Source organism: Pituophis catenifer, unplaced genomic scaffold (assembly GCF_029215685.1).
Source record: "Pituophis catenifer annectens isolate HBS135680 unplaced genomic scaffold, rPitCat1.0.hap2 SCAF_15, whole genome shotgun sequence".
NCBI lineage: Eukaryota > Metazoa > Chordata > Lepidosauria > Squamata > Colubridae > Pituophis > Pituophis catenifer.
In genome coordinates this window covers 3,003,047-3,024,209 of record NW_027256895.1, presented here as the reverse complement: position 1 = coordinate 3,024,209, position 21,163 = coordinate 3,003,047, and the positions used below count along the sequence as shown (strand labels likewise).

Here is a 21,163-nt window from a genome sequence, read left to right as displayed (position 1 = left end):
GCCCCCCAATCCCTTCCTTTCCGATCCCCAAATCTCTGCTTCTCATTGGCTGTCTTCCAAGTCATTCTGCAGACTTCTTGTCTCATCATTTCCCAGGAATGTTCCCCCCCTCTTCATTTCCACGACAACCCGACTTCAAAGGGATTTAGCAGGCAAAAGTTCAGAGCTTATCTCTCTCTATGCCAGCGTTGAAGTGCTGACATCATATACATTTCATACATAAACATTAAGTTTATTACTGATTGGGGGGGGCTTGGTGCCCTCTCTGTACCCCTGGCAAAGAGGGGCATAAAATGACCCCTCCACCACCCTCAAGCTCTCAACCTCTGGAACAGTGTTCCTCCCCACCCCCAGCATGGACTACAACTCCCAGAATTCCCTACTCCTCACCTCATCCACTTGAGCCTGGGTTTGCTGGAGCCTCCGGTTACTGGTGAGGTTGGGCGGGGGGGCAGGGGGACCCCCGGCCTCTCCTCCGGCAGCCGCGGGTGGGACAGCAGCATTAGCCGACCTGAAAGAAGAAAAGGAGAGTGTGATTTTGTGTTTTAAACACAGCAGCTTAAAAACAAAAGGGGGGGTATGGATTTGAAAGACCCCCTCCCCTACCAGCACGGTGCAAAGAAACCCACCTGAACCTGAACTGACTCACCTGTGTGCTTCTCAGCATCAAAAACGCGTCAGGGCCCGAAAGGCTGATTTGGGACCCGTTCATCGCAACCCGTTTCCCGTTAACCCAACCTCCAAAAAAATTCATAGGCAGGAAGTACCTAGCTACGTCTTGTTGTTAAGTTCCCAGAATCCCTCCCAACCAGCCAGCTAGCCACTGCAGAGGATTCTGGGAGGTGAAGGCCACAGGGCTAGGAAATCGACAAGGTTGGGAACGGGATCAGGCCCGGTTGGTTCAAAGGCCCAATCGGATTCCTACCCTGGGGCTAGATGGGTGGACTTCAACTCCCAGAATTCCCCAGACATTATGCTTTAATTTTTTTAAAAAAATAATTTTGATTGAACATTTTTTTAAAAAACAAAAACAGATATTTACATCTTTTCAACATCTTCGCATCAGTAATCTATATTTATACCAGGGTGGATAAAAATCAATGATTTAAAAAAAAAATCAGATTTTTTTGATTTAAATCGGATTTTTTTGATTTAAATCGGATTTTTTTTTTATTTTTATCAAATTCATTTTAATAAAATGGTTTTGGAGTAAAAAAATCTATCTAAAGATAGTTTCTATTTAAGATGCATTAATAATTTAGTTTATTCAGCATGAAATGTAGCATAAGGCTGTATATTCTGCAATATTGGGACTCTCGGTGAGTCAACAGCCGGTCACAGGAGGAGCCGCTGAGGGACAGAGATGGCAGTTGCTCTTTAAAAATTATGATTTAAATCGAGTTGATTTAAATCAAGCCTTTTTACTAGTGATTTAAATCATGATTTAAATCGTAATTTAAATCAAATCCACCCTGATTTATAGTCTCTTATCTTAATCTATCTTTTATACATATATTTCTAGTATATCATATATGTTGTGACCCTGACTCCCGAGCCTGTCCTAGCAGAGGAAGAGGACTCAGAAGGTGATGGGGAGGAACTGACAAGGCCTCCCTCTCAGGACCCTCCTCTCAGGCAATGCCTCAGGTTCCATCCGAAGGCCAGGAGGAACAGCCTGGGATGTGCCAGGAGGAAGGCATATTGGAGCACCAATTGATAGGGAGCGAGGATGATGAATCCTGGCTTGATCCCAGGCAGCGTCGGAGGGAGAAGCGTGCGCAGCAACAGAAGAGGCGTGGGAGGGCCAGAGATTGAGCTGAGTCACGGAGCCACGCCCCACCAGGAATAAAAGTGGGTGGGATTGCTCTTCAGGCTTTGTGACGGACAAAGTTAAACCCTGAAAGTCACATCGTGATCTCTGAAATTCGGCTTGGATATATTTTGGACTGAACATTGACTAAACTCTTGTCTCGTGGATAATTTGTTGCTCCTGGAACGCACTGAAGATAAGTCCTCTTCTGCTTTATGGGAGTGAAAACGGTCTTGGCAGGCATTCGGCAGTTTGCTGCCAAAACCTTGGTCTGCCAAGAATTCTAATCTGTTTACCTAATAAAATATTGGCAGGCGTGCTTGGTATTACGTTTGCCTGTGTGAGGAAGGGGGACAGAACAATATATGTGTGTGTGTGTGTGTGTGTGTGTGTGTGTGTGTGTGTGTATATATATTTGTTTTCTCAGGTTTTCGTGGGTGTTTGTATGTAGGTCTTTGGTTATTCGGGTCTTCTCCCACGTAAAATTGGAAGCGTCTTGGCGACGTTTCGACGAAGTCTCATTCGTCATCTTCAGGCTGGTGTTCTCGGCTTCGTGCTTCCAGGAGCAATGTGAGATCGCAGCTGTCTCTTCCTTTTAACTGCTAGTGGGGGTGTGAGCTGATTGGGTGGGAACTTGGCTGTGTTCTGATTGGATGGAGGTGTGTTCTGATTGGTTAGGGGCTTGGCTGTGCTCTGATTGGATGGGGGGTTGGTTGTGCTCTGATTGGCTGGGGGTGTGTTCTGTTTGGGTGGGGGCTTGGTTGTGCTCAGCTTAGTCTGAGTTGCAGGGGGATTTGAGCTGGTGAGCTGCATTGTTGTTTGGCTTCGTGTTTGTGGCCGTGCGAGCTCTTCATGGTGGGTGTCAGTCTGCTTCATGTATGGATTGGAGGGGTTTAAAGTGGCTAATGATGCAGCTGCGGTCTGGCTTCTGGTCCTTGGTCGTGGCTCATTATCAGTGTGGGTTTGAGTCTGCTTTCTGCATGGATGTGTGGTGGTGACATCCTGTGTGGCTCTCGTGAGTGTGGGTTTGGTGTCATTCGTCGTGTTAGGGACTCGTTTGTCAATAAGGGCGGGTTTCCAAATGGCTGGTAGGCGGGAGGTATCGTCTCGTTTGTTCATGCTGTGTGGGCGTTTTTCTATCTCGATGGCTTCTCTGATTATTCTGTTGTTAAAGTGTTCAGTTTTGGCGATAGTTCTGGTCTTTTTAAAGTCAATATCATGTCCTGTGGCTTTAAGGTGTTGGACTAGGGAAGAAGTTGGTTCCTCTTTTCTAACTGAGTTCTTGTGTTCTTCTATGCGTGCACTATTCGTCTGTTGGTTTGTCCGATGTATGTGGTGGGGCAGGCGGTGCATGGGATTTCATATACTCCTTGATTTTCTAACTCAATTTTGTCTTTGGGGTTCCTTAGGATGGTGGATATTTTGCACAAACCGAAAACACTTTAACAACAGAATAATCCAAATTTGAAATCCAAATTGTGCCAAAATATCTAAATTTTATTTGCATACAGGGCCACCAATCAATGTCTGTACCTAATTCTTTCAATTCCTGTCTTGTTCTTAATTCCCCCCGATTATTCAGCAAATCTTTGTAAGTTTTCATTCTGTCAATATCTAGAGCAGTGATGGCTAACTGTTTTGCCGTCGTGTACCAAAAGGGGGGGAATGCAGGGCGTCACTTGCACACGTGTCCACACCCATAATTCAATGCGCCCCCACCCCCCTCGCGCATGCGTGTGCAACTCCCCCACACACACACTTTTTTGGCGCCTGGGGAGGGCGAAAACGGCCTTTCCCACCCTCCAGAGGCCAGAAACGGCCCGTTTCCCGACTTCCGGTCCCACCTAGAAAGGCTCTGGAGCCTGGGGAGAGCAAAAAATGGGCCTTCCAGTCCCACCGGAAGTCAGCAAACGGGCTACTTCTGGCCTCCGGGGGGGGGGGGGGAGGCCGTTTTCGTCCTCCCCAGGCTCCTAGAAAGTCTCTGGAGCCTGGGGAGAACGAAAAAAAGGCCTTCCCCAATTTTTTTTTGGGGGGGGGGGGGCTTTAATTTATATGCCGCTCTTCTCCGGAGACTCAGGGCTGCTTACAATGCGTTAAGGAATAGCCTTCATACTTTTGTATATTTATACAAAGTCAGCTTATTTCCCCCACAATCTGGGTCCTCATTTTACCTACCTTTGAAAGGATGGAAGGCTGAGTCAACCTTGAGCCTGGTGAGATTTGAACTTGCAGTAATTGCAAGCAGCAGATGTTAATAACAGTGCTTTAGTCCACTGTACTATCAGGCTCCTCCCTTTTCCCCTCCCACAGGAAAGCATGCCATCCTCTTTGTAGATCATACCCTTCTAATGACAATATTCTTTTGTTTTTTAGTTCCATCCAATCTTTAATCCATATCAATGAAGTTGCTTTGTAATATGTTTCCCAGTCTGGGAATGCTAATCCTCCTCTCTCTCTCTCGTGTGTCTTGTAAATGTTTTATTTTGATCCTTGTTTTCTTCCCCTGCCAAATGTAATTCACTATATTATGCTTTAATTTGGATAGGTGGCAACTCCCAGAATCTCCCAACCAGCATATTTTAAAACAAATGGACTTCAACTCCCAGAATCCCCCAGCCAGCATATTTTAAGACAAATGGACTTCAACATATTTAAGCGACTTAAATATGGTTTAATTAATTAGGATGGCTTTTATTTTATTTTTTTAAAAAATGATATATGTACTGTTCGAAAGCTTTAAATCAGTTTTGTATGTATAAAATGAGTATGTATGTATACCCAGGTCTGCTGGTTCTTTAAACTTTTTTAGTTTTTAATTGTTATTAATTGTTTTAATCTGTTAATTGGTTTTAATTCGTACTGTTTTAATTCGGGCCAAAGTATATAATTCTTTTAATTAATTTTAAATTTTGTATTGTTATATATTTTAGTTCTGGCTGTGCACCGCCCTGAGTCCACTAGGAGAAGGGCAGTATATAAATTGAATAAATAATAATAATAATAATAATAATAATAATAATAATAATAATAATAATAATAATAATAATAATGTAATGCTGAACAATATTCTAAAGTTGGTAAAAATATTATGGACTTAAGATTTGAAAATAGGGGAATGATTGTATCATTCCCCACAGTAAGGAGAAGCCGAGATGGTTAAAAAAATGATTCTTTTATCCAAAGATGAGATTATATTTAATTTGGTCTCTAGTTCTGGATTTTGTGTTTGCAATGAGAAGGGGAAAAAAAATAAATAAATGAAACTTTTGATTCTGTTTTTGTAAACTAAGACAGGATTATTGTTACAGAAATGGCTTGTACATACTCTGTTGTGTGAAAGCAAAAAAAAATTGTGGTTGTAATGTTGTTACCTTCAACTGTGTCAAAGAGCGTTGGAAGTTGGTGCCTTTTTATTTATTTATTTTTCTCCCATTTACCCTTCTTTTTTCCCTTCCTCTCTTCTTACTTTTCCATGGTGTTTTTTTTCCCCCTTCGTATTATATACTTCGATAAAATTAATAAAAAAGTGTACATGGCAAAGATGGCTGGACTTCAACTCCCAGCATTCCCAGCCAGCATGCTTTAAAGGTGGACTTCCAACTCCCAGAATGCCCCAGCCATTTTCTCTCCCCCCCCAACCGCCCCCCTGCCCCCCGTTTTATGCTAGTCACACAGGGATCTGCAACCTTAAACACTCAAAGAGCCATTTGGACCCATTTCCCACAGGAAAAAAAAAACACCGGGAGCCACAAAACCTGGGTGGGCGTGGCCAACTCCACATCACTCACTCCCAACCCGTCACATGACCCCCCCCCAGCCACACCTACCCAGCTGGTCATTAGGGCAGAGAACGGAACCACAAAACCTTTTTCTTTCTCTCCCAGTCTCTTTCTCTCCTCCTCTCTCTCTCCCTCCTCGCTCTGTCTCTCTGTCTCTCTGTCTCTCTCTCTCCCTCTCTCTGTATCTCTCTATGTCTCTTTCTCTCCTCCCTCTCCCCCCCCCCTCTCTGTCTCTATGTATCTGTTCTGTTCCCCAGGCATCTGGCTCCACTGGGAACAGGCAGATAAACTCTAGCAAATGGGTTTTCATGCAGATTATATTTATTTGGGAATCCTTGAACACATAGACTTACAATTATGGTGAGTCATGGTGAGGTGCATCCAAGAATTTCATAATCTATCCCGTTTCCTAGTGTAAAATGATGGTAGTTCTGTCCCCCCGTTCACAAAGCATGTTTCTCTCTTCTGGGGTAATTCCAAGTGGCCGGATCTTTGTTGTAAAGCCCAGGCAGAAAGCCTCAGTGGCTAATCAGACACACAGATATGGTCACATGTCGTGGACTACATTTCCCATAATGCAATCTCTCTCTATATCTCCCACAATGCAATCTCTTAAGGAGACAGCTCTTAATCCTTAAGCTAACTAACTCGCCACAACTCACTATCTGTAACAGCACACTCCCACCTGGAATTATAAAATTCCACTACTAACTACTTAACTAAGATGAACAAAGGCATAGCAGAAAACAATGTAATGTAACTATCTAATTGACTAAGATAAACAAGATTATATCATCAAGCAATGCAGGTTGTGGGGCAGACACAATTCATGCAAAGCTTGAGGTGCAGTCTTCAAGGTCTGCCTTCGCAGCAGTTTCAGGTCGGTGACTAGTCTAGAACTGCTTAGTAGAAGTCAGGAGGGGTATCGTAGCCGGTCGATACAAACCGGTCCTATGATGGCCCATCCAAATTCTGTCTTGAGGGCACATGGAGATCCCACTGGGCCTTTGACCACTGCCTGGGCAGGGAAGGCTTCGGGGGCATCCACACCCAACAAGAGCAGGATTTCGGCTTCAGGGTCTAGGGCAGGGAAGAGATTAACCATGTGTCTCAGGTGAGGTATATTGCTTGCTACCTCTGATGTCGCGATTTGACTGCGGTTGTCTGGTACAGCGTCCCATTCTAGCAGTGGCAGCCATGCGAATTTTGCACTCCCATCTATTGATTCTCTGCAGAATCCGGTAGCTTTCCTCCCCGCCGTGCGCTGTAACCAATACATGTCGAAATCGTGAAGTGTGTTTCTTCGGTTTGAAGGTCAAAGCGATCGAAGAAAGATGATCTGGCTAACGATTGGCCGCTCTGCGTGTCCACTATCACATACATTTTCACTGCCTCTTCTGGGCGTCCAGCTGGATAGACTTTAGGTACGCAGATCTGGTGGCATGAGCGAGGGGATGGTGAGCCGCCGCATACCGACATGCAGTTGACACTCGTCGTCGTCATCTGGGTGCGTTTCATTGTCGTGCTGAGACTCATTAGTCATAGGAGAGGTAGAAGTCGACCGTGGAGTAGGAGTCGGCTGTGGTGTCGACTCACGCTCTAGATGCAAGGCGGTTGGGTGCTGGCCACTTTTGCATAGATAACATAGCACCTTAACTGTGCAAGCTTTGGCCCTGTGGTCCGTAGAATCACAGCATTTGAAGCAGACTTTGTACTCCCTGATCAATGCCTTTCTTTCGCCCAGGGACTTCTTTCGGAATTCTCTGCACCTATTCAGTGTGTGTGAGGTCTTGTGCAATGGACAGATGGGTTCTTCCTTTGCTTTCTGAGGTCGATGTAGAGCTCTCTTAGACGGCTTTACATCGGACTTCCTCGTTGACAGGGGGACGACCTCTGTGCTATGCACTGACCCAGAGGCTTTTCCTCTTGCGGCCTGCGCTGGGCTCTTGATCGGACCAAGGCTTTGGTTGGTTCTTCTGCTGGCAGAGGTCCTTTGTATTGTAAGGTTTTTATTTCGTGGATCATTGTACTTCTTTGACATGTGGGCAACAAATTCTTGAAGGGCGGCGAAGGGTGGTTCTCTGTCAAGGTTCTTTGCCCTGTAATTATCAGCCAGGTCGATCCATTCGTCAACCAGTTTCGGTGGTAGTTTTTTAACGATAGAACTTTGTGTCTTATACAGGTCGAGACAGCTAAGTCCCGGCAAGGTGGGATCCATTTGTGCTGACCGCAGCCGTGTGAGGAGAACGGAGAAGTGCCATAGTTCTTCAGGGTTACTGAGGTCCATGGCAGGGAAGTTATCGACCTCCTCTAGGAATGAGGACTCCGTCATCGTAGGTGCACCATACCACTCATCGAGCGTTTCCCATGATAGCCTGAGGGCTTCAACTGGCTCGTACATTTTTGATGCGTAGACCCCCTTTACTGCTTGTATTGATTGTGGGCCTAGCCACATGATCATGTGGCCGAGTTCCTCGGCTGGCTCCAATCGTTCGCCCTTAATGGCGTTTACAAAAATATGCTTCCATATCATATAATCTATGCCTGACTTGTCAGAGAACTTGTGCACTCCCCTATATGCCAGGTCCATCCTTCTCCAGGATGTTGTAGTATCCTTTAGGAGACGTCGTTGCAATTCGCCTTCTGACCACTGGGGTGCGGTGCAAACTCTAGGAGACGTCGATACAGTTTGCCTTCTGACCACTGGGGTGCGTTGCAAACTCTAGGAGACGTCGTTGCAATTCGCCTTTTGACCACTGGGGTGCGTTGCAAACTCTAGGAGACGTTGCAGTTCGCCTTCCAACCACTGGGGTGCATTGCAAACTCTAGGAGACGTTGTTGCAGTTCGCCTTTTGACCACTGGGGTGCGTTGCAAACTCTAGGAGACGTTGCAGTTCGCCTTCTGACCACTGGAGTGAGTTGCAAACTCTAGGAGACGTCGTTGCAATTCGCCTTTTGACCACTGGGGTGCGTTGCAAACTCTAGGAGACGTTGCAGTTCGCCTTCTGACCACTGGGGTGCGTTGCAAATTCTAGGAGACGTCGTCGTAGTTCGCCTTTTCACCACTGGGGTGCGTTGCAAACTCTAAGAGACGTTGCAGTTCGCCTTCTGACCACTGGGGTGCGTTGCAAACTCTAGGAGACGTCGTCGTAGTTCGCCTTTTGACCACTGGGGGTGGCAGTATACCTTTGGCCACTAGGGTGCTGTTACTTAACTAATGCTTGGATTAAACTGGTTTCAGTGCGTTCCTTTATATAGAGCTGCAAATCAATTGTCCGATTTGGGGACCCTAAACATTGAGTAGCTAGGCTGGGAAAGCAACTTGTATTATGCAAATTCAATCTCCATGAAGGCAACGTGGCTCTGCTTGCTTTGTGCTAAAACAAGGCCTTTCTCGTTTTACAGCCGAGGTGAACTGCCTGGGCCCCTTTATAGCAGGGCAATCTTCTTAGCTAGCACAGGAACTGTCTTTCCTCTTTCTGTCCTTTTACTGCTGAGCAGAAAATTTTATACTCAGTTAAATCCAAATGGAGTTTGGGATGCAAAGAGAAGGAAAGCAGGTTTTGTCACTTTGGTGGCTAAGCAAAGGTCTCAACTAGATGCAAACGAAGTCCTTTGGTAAGTTTGTGCGCAGAGAAGAGGTGCATTTTTGTTTGTTTTGTTCACTCCAACAGAATGTCCATCAATGCTCCAAGAGAAAGAAAAAGGGAGGGGGGTCAGGCAGTCTACATCATTTTACTGTTCTGTTCCCCAGGCATGTGGCTCCACTGGGAACAGGCAGATAAACTCTAGCAAACGGGTTTTCATGCAGATTATATTTATTTGGGAATCCTTGAACACATAGACTTACAATTATGGTGAGTCACGGTGAGGTGCATCCATGAATTTCATAATCTATCCCGTTTCCTAGTGTAAAATGATGGTAGTTCTGTCCCCCCTGTTCAGAAAGCATGTTTCTCTCTTCTGGGGTAATTCCAAATGGCCGGATCTTTGTTGTAAAGCCCAGGCAGAAAGCCTCAGTGGCCAATCAGAAACACAGATATGGTCACATGTCATGGACTACATTTCCCATAATGCAATCTCTCTTTACATCTCCCACAATGCAATCTCTTAAGGAGACCGCTCTTAATCCTTAAGGCAGTGGTCCCCAACCCCCGGTCCGCGGACCGGTGCCGGGCCGTGGAGTACCTGGCACCGGGCCGCGCAGCGGCCGGGGGACATGAACGCTGCAGCGCAAAGGCTCCTGGGCCGTGCGCAATGGGCCGTGCGCAAAAGCTCCTGGGCCGTGTCTCCACCCCTGCGCGCGCTCAGCGGGCCGCGGCGATAAAAAGGTTGGGGACCACTGCCTTAAGGTAACTAACTCGCCACAACTCACTATCTGTAACAGCACAGTATATATGTCTCTCTCTCTCCTCCCCCCTCTGTATCTCTCTATGTCTCTTTCTCTCCTGCTCTCTCTCTCCTCCCTCTCTCTGTCTCTGTCTCTATGTCTCTCTCTCTCTCTTTCTCTCCCTCTCTTGGATTTCCAAGGCCAGGCGAGGAGTAACTGGGAGGGGAGGGCGAAGAGCGGGGCCAGCCAGTGATGGGACAGGGAGCCACAGCAGAGAGCCCAAAGAGCCACATGCGGCTCTGGAGCCGCAGGTTGCCGACACCTGTGCTAGTGGCTTCAAAGAAACAGCGCGGAATTTCTTCTAATTTTGGAAGCGCTTTGTTAAAATATATAAGCACGGCTGGCGTTGAGTTCCGTGTAATTAGAGGGAGGGTGTTAAGAAAAAGAGCTTTAAGCTTAATCCCTGGGAAGGGATTAACAAGCCAAGATTAGTAGTACAGTAGTAGTTGTAGCCATCTCTAAATGACCAAAAAAGGAAACTGGAAAATATCTTGTTAGGTGAGAAGATGCCCCCAAAAAACTGGAATGAGACTGTTAAGAATTTTAAAATTCTCCAGGAAACCGCCTCGCAAATCCGTCATGCGTGTAACACATGCCTTAACACAGATCGGTAGAAGTTGGATGAATTGCAAGGAGTCCTCGACTTTACGACCACAAGAGACCAGAATTTCCACTGGGAATGAAGTGAGTCACAGGCACACGCCCGATTTTATGACCCCCCCTTTTTTTTGCCTAGGTTGTTAAGTGAATCAACCGCAGTGGTTAAATCAACCGCAACAGTCGTTAAGTGAATCCAGCTTCCCCCTATTGACTTGGCTTGTTGGGAAGGCCGCAAATGAGGATTGCGTGACCCCAGAAGGCATTGTAAATACATCCTTGGTTGCCAAGCGCTCAAACTTTTATTATATGACCTTGGGATGCTACGACGGTCATAAGGGCGAGAATCAGTCATTATCACAGCTTTTCCAGTGGCCGTTGTGATTTCAAACAGCGGCTAGACAAATGGTCGTAAGTCCAGGACGACACCTGCAGGAATGACGCGATCCAAAATCTTCCGTTTGCGGGCTACGACATGCTCTTGCGGAAGGCCGTTATAGCGAGTCCTCGACTTACGACCACAATTGAGCCCCCAAATTTCTGCTGTGAAGCGAGACTTTGGTTAAGTGAGCTTTGCTCCATTTTATGACCTCCCTTGCCACGCTTGCAAAGTGAATCAATGTTAAGGTGGTCATGCGGTCGTTAAGTGAATCGAAAGGTCACAAAAGGGGATCACGCGACATCCCCCCACCTGGCACACTGCAACCGTCATAAGTACGAGTCAGTTGCCAAGCGTCCGAATTTCGATCCCGTGACCACGGGGAAGCTGCCACGGTCGTAAGTGTGTAAAAAAACAGTCGTTACGTCCCTTCCTTCAGTGCCGTTGCAACTTTTTCAACGGTCACTAAACGAAAGGTTGTAAATCGAGGACTACTGTACTACAAGAGGGCGGAAGTACATGCAGTCTTCAATTTACACTCATTCGTTTAGCCACCATGCGAAGGTACAATGGCACCGAAAAAAGGGATTTAGGACCGTGTTTCACACTTACAACCGTTGCAGCCTCGTGGTCATGGGATCAAAATTTGGCCGCTTGGCAACTGACAAGTCCTTATGACAGTTGCAGTGTCCCGAGTCATATGATCCCTTTTTGAGACCTTTTGACCGGCCAAGTCAAAGGGAAGCCGGATTCATTTACCAACCATGTGACTATCTTAAAACCGCAGTGATTCACAGGACAAGCGTGGCAAGGAAGGTCGTAAAATGGAGCAAAGCTCGCTCAACCAAAGTCTCGCTTAACGACAGAAATTTGGGGCTCAATTGTGGTCGTAAATCGAGAACTAGCTCTAATGGCCTTCCCTAGGAACTTATCTTAGCCCGCAAATTTTGGATAGCCTCATTGCTGCAGATGTCATCCTGGACTTACGACCATTTGTTTAGCCGCTGTTTGAAATCCCAGGTGGCCACTGGAAAAGGCCCAATTGCGACTCATCCTCGCCCTTATGACTATCGTAGCATCCCCCAAGGTCGTATAATAAAAGTTGGGACCAATGTCTCACTTAGCAACAGAAATTTGGAGCTCCCTTATGGTCGTAAATCGAGGACTACCTGCATTCTATAATACTGTGATGGCGAACCTATGGCATGTGTGCCACAGGTGGCAATGGAGCCATATTGATGGGCACGCGAGCATTGCCCTAGCTCAGCTCCGGTGCACATGCGAATGCCGGCCAGCCGATTTTGGGGCCTTCTGGTCCAACCGGAAGTTGGCAAACGAGCTGTTTCCGGCCTCCAGGGGGTGGGGAAGGCCATTTTCACCCTCCTCAGGGTCCTAGAAAGCCTCTGTAGCCTGGGGAGGGAAAAAAACGGGCCTTCTGGTCCCATCGGAACTAGGGAAACAGGTCGTTTCCGGCTTCCGGAGGGCCTCAGGGGGGGGAGGCTGTTTTTGCCCTCCCCAGGCTCCAAGAAAGGCTCTGGAGCCCGGGGAGGGTGAAAAACAGGCCCACCGAGCCATCGCGTGCCAAAAGCATGGGGGTGGGGACATTGAATTATGGGTGTGGGCATGCGTGCGTGTGACCTCCCCCCACGCTCCCCGCTTTTGGCACGCGACGGCAAACAGGTTAGCTATCACTGGTATAATATGTTGTATTCGGACTCATCGCATTTGCTCACATTTCGAAAAAAAAAGCAGTCACGTTTTAGCTGAATTCTTTTAAGGCGATTCCAAAACGCTGCTTAGAAATCCTTTTTATTTCCAGATGTCGATTCAAATCATCCAGGCCAAAAAAAAAGGACCTTAAAAGGTTGAATTCGTGGCAAGTGGATCAGGATTTGTTCATCTGAGCCGACGACACCCCAGAAAACCAGCTCCGGGATCCAAAATGATCTCGGCCGACTTTGAACAACAGGCCCTATCCCCCAAAAAATGAAATTTAAACGTGGAGAAAAGCGAAGTTTTTACATTTAGGATTTTTTTTTAAAAAAAAAAAAATCAAAGGTATAAGAAGCAGAGATTAGGCGAGACCTGGCTCGAAAACAGGAACGGCGAGATGGACTTTGGAGTCCCAGCGGACAATCGCTTGAATATGAGCCAGCCGTGTGCGACAGCAGCAAAAATAATAATAATAATAATAAAAAGAGGCAGAGAATCAAAATCACTTGAAGTATTAGTACCGCTTTACAAAGCGTTAGTAAGGCCACATCTGGAATCCTGCATCCAGTTTTGGTCACCACGTTACAAAAAAAAGATGTCGAGACTTTGGAAAAAGTGCCGAGAAGAGCAACTAAGCAACTGGAGACGAAAACATATGAAGAACGGTTGCAGGAATTGAGGTTATAAAGACAAGAGGGAACATGATAGCAGTCTTCCAGTATTTGAGGGGCTGCCCCCCAAAGAAGAGGAGAGGGGTCAAATTATTCTCCAAAGCACCTGAAAGCAGGACAAGAAGCAACGGATGGAAACTGATCGAGGAGAGAAGCAACCTGGAATTAAGGAGAAACTTCTTAACGGTGAGGACAATTCACCAGCGGAACAGCTTGCCACCAGAAGTTGCGGTTGCTCCATCAACTGGAGGTTTTTAAGAACAGACACTTCTCTGAAATGGCTTAGCACAGGTTCTCCTGCTTGAGCAGGGGGCTGGACTAGAAGACCTCCAAGGTCCCTCTTCCAGCTCATTCTATTCTACCTACTATTTCGTCGCTCCAAACTATCGGCCAAACTATCTCTCTCTCTCTCTCTCTCTCTATCTATCTCTCTCTCATCTCTCTCTCTTTATCTCTCTCTCATCTCTCTATCTCTCTATCTCTCTCTCTCTCTCTCTCTCTCATCTATCTATCTATCTCATCTCTCTCTCTCTTTATCTCTCTCTCTCTCTCTCTCTCTCTCTCTCTCTCTATCTCATCTCTCTATCTCATCTCTCTCTCTCTCTTCGTTATATATATTTCGTGATCCCTTTTGCGACCTTCGGACGAGCAATGTCTATTTGGGAACCCCGATTCACTTAATAACAACCGTGTGTTGCTAACTTAACCACTTGCAGCCGTTCGCTTAACAACCATGGCGAGAAAGGTCGTAAAACGGAGCAGCCATTCGCTTTCACAAAGAGCTCAACTTAGCAACAGAAATTTGGGGCTCGAGGGTAGCCGTAACTCGAAGACTACCGTAAATCATTCCTACAATCCTTCCAAAACCTAAAAACCGAACAGAAAGATTTCAACTCGAATCCGCCTTTCTCGGGATCCGTTTCCCCCTGCCCCGATAATCTACTAAAAAGGGGGGGGCATGATCTGCCTCCCTCCCCCCAGACCGACCCAGATCTCCCCCCCCTCCCGTTGAATTTGCAGTCAACCTGCTTCAATTATAACAAGGATGACTCAGTCACGACTTCTGGGAACACGCAAAGGATTTCAATGCATCCATTGAAAGGATGACTAAGGCGGCTCGGATTGGCGCACAGGGTCACCGCTGTGACATCACCGGCAGATTCAATCCCGTGACACGCACGCCATCGCCCCGCGGATGAGCCACACGGTCCCGCCGAAACCCTTCCCCGATGCTACACCAAAGGTTTTGCTGGCAAACCCGAAAGAACTGCAGAGAATTTAAACCTTTGAGCCCGGTCGTTTCCAAAGCTCTCCTCTTTTCCTGCCCAAGTTACTAGTCCTCGCCGTCTCCAGACCGAGGAGGACGGTTGAATTCAATGCACCTGAATTCAGATGCTTCAGGTGCGTGGAGTTCAACCATCCTCTTCGGTTTGGAGAGGGCGAGGACTAGTAACTTGGGAAGGGATAGAAGAAAGCTTTGGAAACGACTGGGCTCAAAGGTTTAAATTTTAAATTCTCCTCGGTTTGGAGACGGTGAGGACTAGTAACCTGGGCAGACGAGAACTTTGGAAGCTTCCATTTGGAAGCTTCCGTTCAACCATCCTCCTCGGTTTAGTTTAGTTTACTTTATTGCCATCGCAACTCGTACAACGAAATTAAATCCCATTTTCAATGTACATTATAACTATAAAAATAAAACACAAACACACCTCCTTCACATTCTATATATAACTGAATTGAAAAACCCCTGATATTGCATTAATATTCCACTATACGGTAGAATTCAATATAGTTACTGCCCTGGGATAGAAGCTGTTTTTCAGCCTATTTGTCCTTGTTTTTATTGTCCTGTACCGTCTGCCAGATGGTAATAGTTCAAAAAAAATAAAATAAAATGGTGAGGACTAGTAGCTTGGGAAGCTTCGGAAGCTTCCGTTGTCAAATAAAACTGGCTCGTTTCCCCAGCCTGTGGAGTAAAATCCGCAGAAGTCACCCCGTTAGGAAATCGTGGTCAAATAAATCTATATTTTTAAACGGATAGGGAACTCTGCATTGAAGAGCGAAGTTGCAAAAGCGAGCCAGAAATCTCCCATTTACATTCCAGATCTGGCTGTCTATTTGCATCCACTCCCGATTTTATCGAGGACGCGAGGGCTAAATATATATATTAAGATATAAATCTATTTACCCCCCTGCTTGCTAGGAGTTCAACGGGTGTACAGAAAATAAAAATTCCAGCCACCCAACCCCAAAACAGGAAGCAAAAGGCTTTAAACACGTTAAAATCCACATTTTAAAATCCACATTTTTTTAAAAAAGAACAAAGATTCCGTTTGTTTGCTGTCTTTTGGGTTATTTGTAAAAAATAATAAAGGCAGGATACAAACATCCTTTTTCTGACCCTCTAATCCTTTAATTCAGGGTAGTAAATGTTCATTCATAAATATTTCCAGAGCAGGCACGGGTACCCAAAAAATATTTCCTAAGGAAAAAAGAAATGGATCTATATAAATATAAATCCAGATTACCAGCTTGTTGTAGGGAGACAAACAGACCCAACACCAATCTCAAACTTAACAATGGACACAACGGCCAAGAAAGGAATACACACATCCAAAAGTGGCAAGCAAAAAAATAAAAATAAAAAATCTGGATTTATTATTATTAGCGAGGAATAAACAGAAGAAGGAAAGGAGACCAAGAGGAGAGAAAAAACATAAATTTGTCCTAGGGCTCTCCAAGGTGAGAAGCTGAGGTGAGCAAACCCAAGCTAGATTTAGAAGCAATTTAATTCATTTTTTTTGCGGAGTTTCTGAACCTCAGTGAGTTTAAGACGGTTGAACTTCCCACTCCCAGAATTCCCCGATTCTGCAGGCTGGGGAATTCTGGGAGTTGAAGTCTACCGATCTTAAATTTGCCGAGATTGAGACGTACTGACTGACGCCAATGGTTATTTTAGAAGGCCGAACGGTTCACACCAGGCTTGTGAGTGTGACACACACAACAAACAAAGAATGCAACCCTTTGTCTAGAAAGGGCAGCAAACAATTGACAAGAAGAACCAGGCTGCAACTCAACCGGTTTAGCGCGCTGCGAACGAGAGGCTTTGTCCGGGACCGTCACGCAATCAGCCTTCCTTCCTTCCCTCTGCAGATCCGTCTGTCAGCCGAGATTTAAAGCAGATCCACCCACGGAAAATTGCGAATTCGAATCTCACCGACAAAGGAATAATAATGATAATAATAATAATTTTTTAAAAAATCACATTATTGTGGCTTTCGCCCCGCTCGTATATTAACGTTTTGCAGAAGAGGAAGGAAGGAAAGGATTGAAAATGTGGGTTTTGTGGTTTGTTTTTTTTTTTAAATTGAAAACCAAGCTTTCGAACCTCAACCGCCTAGTAGTCGACCACAAATTCCTTTTTTTTTTTTTAAATTGCAGGATCAGGATTGATCCTGATCAATCTCAGGATTGTGCTGTCTTTTTTTATGGATTATTTATAAAAAGTTCTCTCAAATCAGAGCCCTAGCAATCGGAGCCGGTGTAGATTTCTTCCTCTCTCTCTTTTTTTTTTTTTTAAAGGATGAAAATATAGATCACACACGGCAGGGAACAAAGCATTGAGAGAAGGGGCAAAAAAAAAAAAAAAAAAGGATTTGGGAGAGGGGGAAAAATTGTTAATAAAACCACTCTTGTTTTTTACAAGGGGAAAAGAATTGAGATTGTTATTTAAAAAAAAGGAATGAAACACCGGCTCTCCAAAACAAAATAAAGGAAATTAGGGTATGGAGCTTCCTTTCTCGATGGCGGGATGGGCAGCAGATCGATTTAATAAATAAAATAAATAAAAATCCCCTTCAAAGGAGGGAATTGCAATAAGATCGCCAGGAAACATCAACTGAATATTTCTGATTTATTTTTTAATTTTTGATTCAGCACCTGGTGAAGGCTGGGAAGTGTTTATCGGCAGTCTTTCCATTCAATCCCCTTGTTATATACTAATAATACTAATAATACTAATAATACTAATACTAATAATAATAATAATTCCACTTTACTCGGAACAGTTTACATCCTCCGACGATAACTTAACAGTTCCTAGGTCCTTGGTTAGGACTCAAGCTGCTGAGCTATTAACCAGCCTCAAAGGCTGTGAATCTGACTAAAGATTAAATAATAATAATAATAATAATAATAATAATAATAATAATAATAATAATAATAATAATAATGGGATCTGCTCGCATAATCCGCCGATACATCAAGCAGTCCTAAACGCTTGGAAAGTGTTTGACTAGTAATTTAGGATACGAAATCCAGCATGGTCATCTCGTTTGCTGTGTATACCATAATAATAATAATAATAATAATAATAATAATAATAATAGATACCTAGGACGCTGACAGCAACACTTATCAACCATTAGCATCAGTCAATGGTATTTGTGACACATTTTTAAATGTCCAGTTGACCGAGTTTCATTTTTAACGAATAAAAGAGAACAATAATAATAGTAATAATAACCGGTTTGTCACGAAACGTTAAAGAGACCGAGGCCCTTAAAATCTCACTGGATAATAAATCGCCGATATCAGATTTGGCCTTTTTTTTTTTTCTATTCCAACGGTCAAAAGCAGATTAATTTTTCCACCGAGGCTTCCCGTTTGCTTGCAAAAAAATTTTTTTTGCAAAACCGTTTCCAAATTTCCCTTCCCGGGATTTGCAAATCCCGGAATTAGCCATTTCGTCTAGATTTCCCACGAGACCTGTGGCTTTTCTTTTTTTCTTTTTCCGAGAACAACACCACAGCGCCACTCTGCACGATTTCCCCAGGCGCATCTTTTAAGACATTCGGAAGGAGCCGTTCCCTATTTATTTCTGCCACGCAATTTTCAATCGCATTTGAAGACGGGTGAGACTTCAACTCCCAGGATTCCCCAGTCCAGAATTAAATTAAAGTGTTGCTGGCTTGGGGAATTCTGGGAGTTGAAGTCTCCCCCGTCTTCAAATGGCCCAGGTTCCAATCGCCAATTTGGTACCCTCCAGCTGTTAAAATCTGGTCCTTCCCAGCTAAATAGCCAGCCACACAAAATCACCCTTTAAATATCTCCCCCTCTGCATTTGAGACAGGTGCAAAAAAATCTATTTAGTTTATCTGCACTACGCTTCTGCCCATTTTCCTCCTCCCCAACCAGCTACCACCAAATGCATCTTCATCCTTTTGCAAATTCCATTTTATTTTTATTTTATTTGCAACCTCCATTTGCAAATTCCCCTGGGAATTTCTCTTCACTCAAACCAGGCTGGTTCTCACCTCTCCTGCCCACCCCCCCAAAGTCCAGGACCAAATAAAATAAAATAAAAAATGTTACATGGAAAGGTTACATGGAAAACAGAAGCAGTGTCATCACCTGGACAGGGGAAAAAAGCTGTTTTTTTTTAAATATATATATATATTTAGCATCCTCCATCTGCCCCGCTTGCCTTTGCAAAATCTAAAAATACTCCAAAGAATTATATATATATATAGAGAGAGAGAGAGGGGAGGGAGGGAGGGAGGGAGAGAGAGAGAGAGAGAGAGAGAGAGGATGCATCCATCTTAAAGAGGCACCCCACCCAAAATTTAAAAAAAAAAAATTATCACCTCTTGGTGCCCCATCCTTTCCTTTCAAAGCTTTTGTTCCTTTCCGACAGCTTTGCAAAAAAAAAACAACAACAAGAAAAGGCGTTTTTATTGCAAAGGCTTCAATTTTTCACCATTTGCAATTCCCAGGTTTGGGGAGGAAAAAAAAAGAGGCATTTTTTTTAAAAAAATGTATTTTTAAATAACACGCCCACTGTCCACCTGCATGCAAAATTAAGGGGGGGGGGGGAAGAAGGACTCTCTTCCAAAATTGCTTTTTTTGTTTTTTTTTCCTTCTGTTTTGGATCCTTTTTCCACCCTTTTTTTTTTTTTTAAAGGGAAGGTCTAGGTTGTTTTGCAAATAAGCAGAGCCAAGCATCCTTATATGCACGTATGTGCAATGCAAATGGAAGGGCTGCCATTTCAAAGGCACATCTCCACCCTAGATCAAGGGTTTTAAACAAAAAAAAAATATTTTAAAATGCAAAAGAAAGAAAGAAAGAAAGAAAAAGACAGACAGAAAGGACAAAAGAACGAAAAAAAAGAGAAAGGGAGGGAAGAATGATTGGGGTGTTTTAAATCTGTCTGGGCCAAATTGTTTAATTCGGTTTTATTCTGGTTTTTTTATTATTTTTTATTTTCTATTTATGTATTTTATCGTTTGGCTGTTCACCGCCCTGAGTCCTGCGGGGAGTAGGGCGGTATATAAATCAAATCAAGATAAAGAAGATAGATAAAGAAGATAAAGATAAAGAAGAAGGGAGAAAAAGAGAAAGAAAGAGAGTGAGAGAAAGAGAGAGAATGAGAATGACAGAAAGACAGAAAGACAGAAAGAAAGGAAGGAAGGAAGGAAGGAAGGAAGGAAGGAAGGAAGGAAGGAAGGAAGGAAGGAAAGGAAGGAAGGAAGGAAGGAAGAAAGAAAGAAAGAAAAAAGAAAGAAAGAAAGAAAGGAAGGAAGGAAGGAAGAAGGAAGGAAGGATGCATTCAAAGGCAGCCTCCTCCCTCCCTCCCTTTCTAACACCCCTCCCCATTTTTTTTCTTTCTTTCTTTCTTTTTTTTTTTTGCACGTTTGCAAAAGAGAAGGAGAAGCGTGCAAAGATGACCTCATTTCTTCCTGGAGAAAGGAATAAATAAAGAGAGGGAGGAATTGCAAAAAAAATAATCATAATAATCATAATAATAATAAATTGCAATATTACCCGTAGGCTTTTTTTTTCTTTCTTTCAGCCCAGGCGGGTGGGGGGCGTTGGAAAGGGGTCGTCTCCCCAATTTTTGAGATTTTGGGGTGGGGGGGATTTTTTTTTTTAAAAAAAGAGCCTTTTTTTAGCTGTTTTCATTCATTGGGGCACCCAAAATACATGCCATTCAATGGGGGGGGTGAGAGTTTAAAGCCAAGCCTTCCCCCCGTTTTTTTGTCTTCTATGGGGAGGGGGCGCATGGAAAGCAGCAGCCCCCCCCCAAGATATCTGAACCCCCCCCTTTTTTTTTCATCACCCTGGATTATTTATTTATTGGATGGGGGGGGGGAGAACAAGAGACAAGCAATTGCAAGAGGAGCATCAATTGCAGCAAAAAAATAATAATAAAGATTGCTTTTCTGTATTTTATCTGTCCCTAGCCCGCCCCCCACCAAAAGAGGGAGGGGGCGATTTGCCCCACACCCCACCCCACCCCCCCAGGCCAAAAAAACCCGAGAGAGAAATGCGTGGGAGGGAAGGAAGAGTCGCTTTCCAATGCACCAAAACCCAATGCAAGCCGGGGAACCGTGCACACGACGTCCGTCTCCTTGCAAAACGACCCTTCCCCACCCAGGGAAAAAAAATAAATAAATAAAAACACCACCAGACCCCCCCCCCACACACACACACCCCGTTACTGGCGGCGAGATAATAATAATAATAATAATAATAATAAAAAATAAATAAATAAAATTATCCCGCTTTTTTTGGCGTGCACCTGTTTTAATGCAAGAAAAGGAGCATTGCACGCCGGTGCCCGCGTTGCATCGAGCGCTACTTACATCGCGGAGGACGCTAGATGTGGCGGGCGGGCGAGCGGGCGGTCAGAGGCGGCGGCGGCGGCTGGCGAGGCTCGCGCTCCCCGAATGAAGAGGCAGCAAAATGGCGGCCGGAGCTGTCACATCCGGGCATTTCAGAGAGGGGAGGGGGGGAGAGGAGGAGAGGAAGGGAGGAGTCCGCCA

General features: G+C 44.7%; 1 protein-coding gene across 1 annotated transcript in view; it reads right to left on the bottom strand.

The window, feature by feature from the left end:
- The window catches only part of VAMP2 (vesicle associated membrane protein 2), a 30,558-nt gene extending 9,505 nt beyond the window's left edge, over positions 1-21,053 (bottom strand). Inside the window, exons 1-2 of the mRNA XM_070954451.1 lie at positions 20,984-21,053; positions 391-511 (exon numbers count right to left, since the gene is read on the bottom strand). Of these exons, the coding sequence (XP_070810552.1) occupies positions 391-511; positions 20,984-20,985 (123 nt within the window). The 5' untranslated portion in view covers positions 20,986-21,053. The remainder of the gene's footprint in view (positions 1-390; positions 512-20,983) is intronic.
- Between the last annotated feature and the right edge of the window lie 110 nt (positions 21,054-21,163).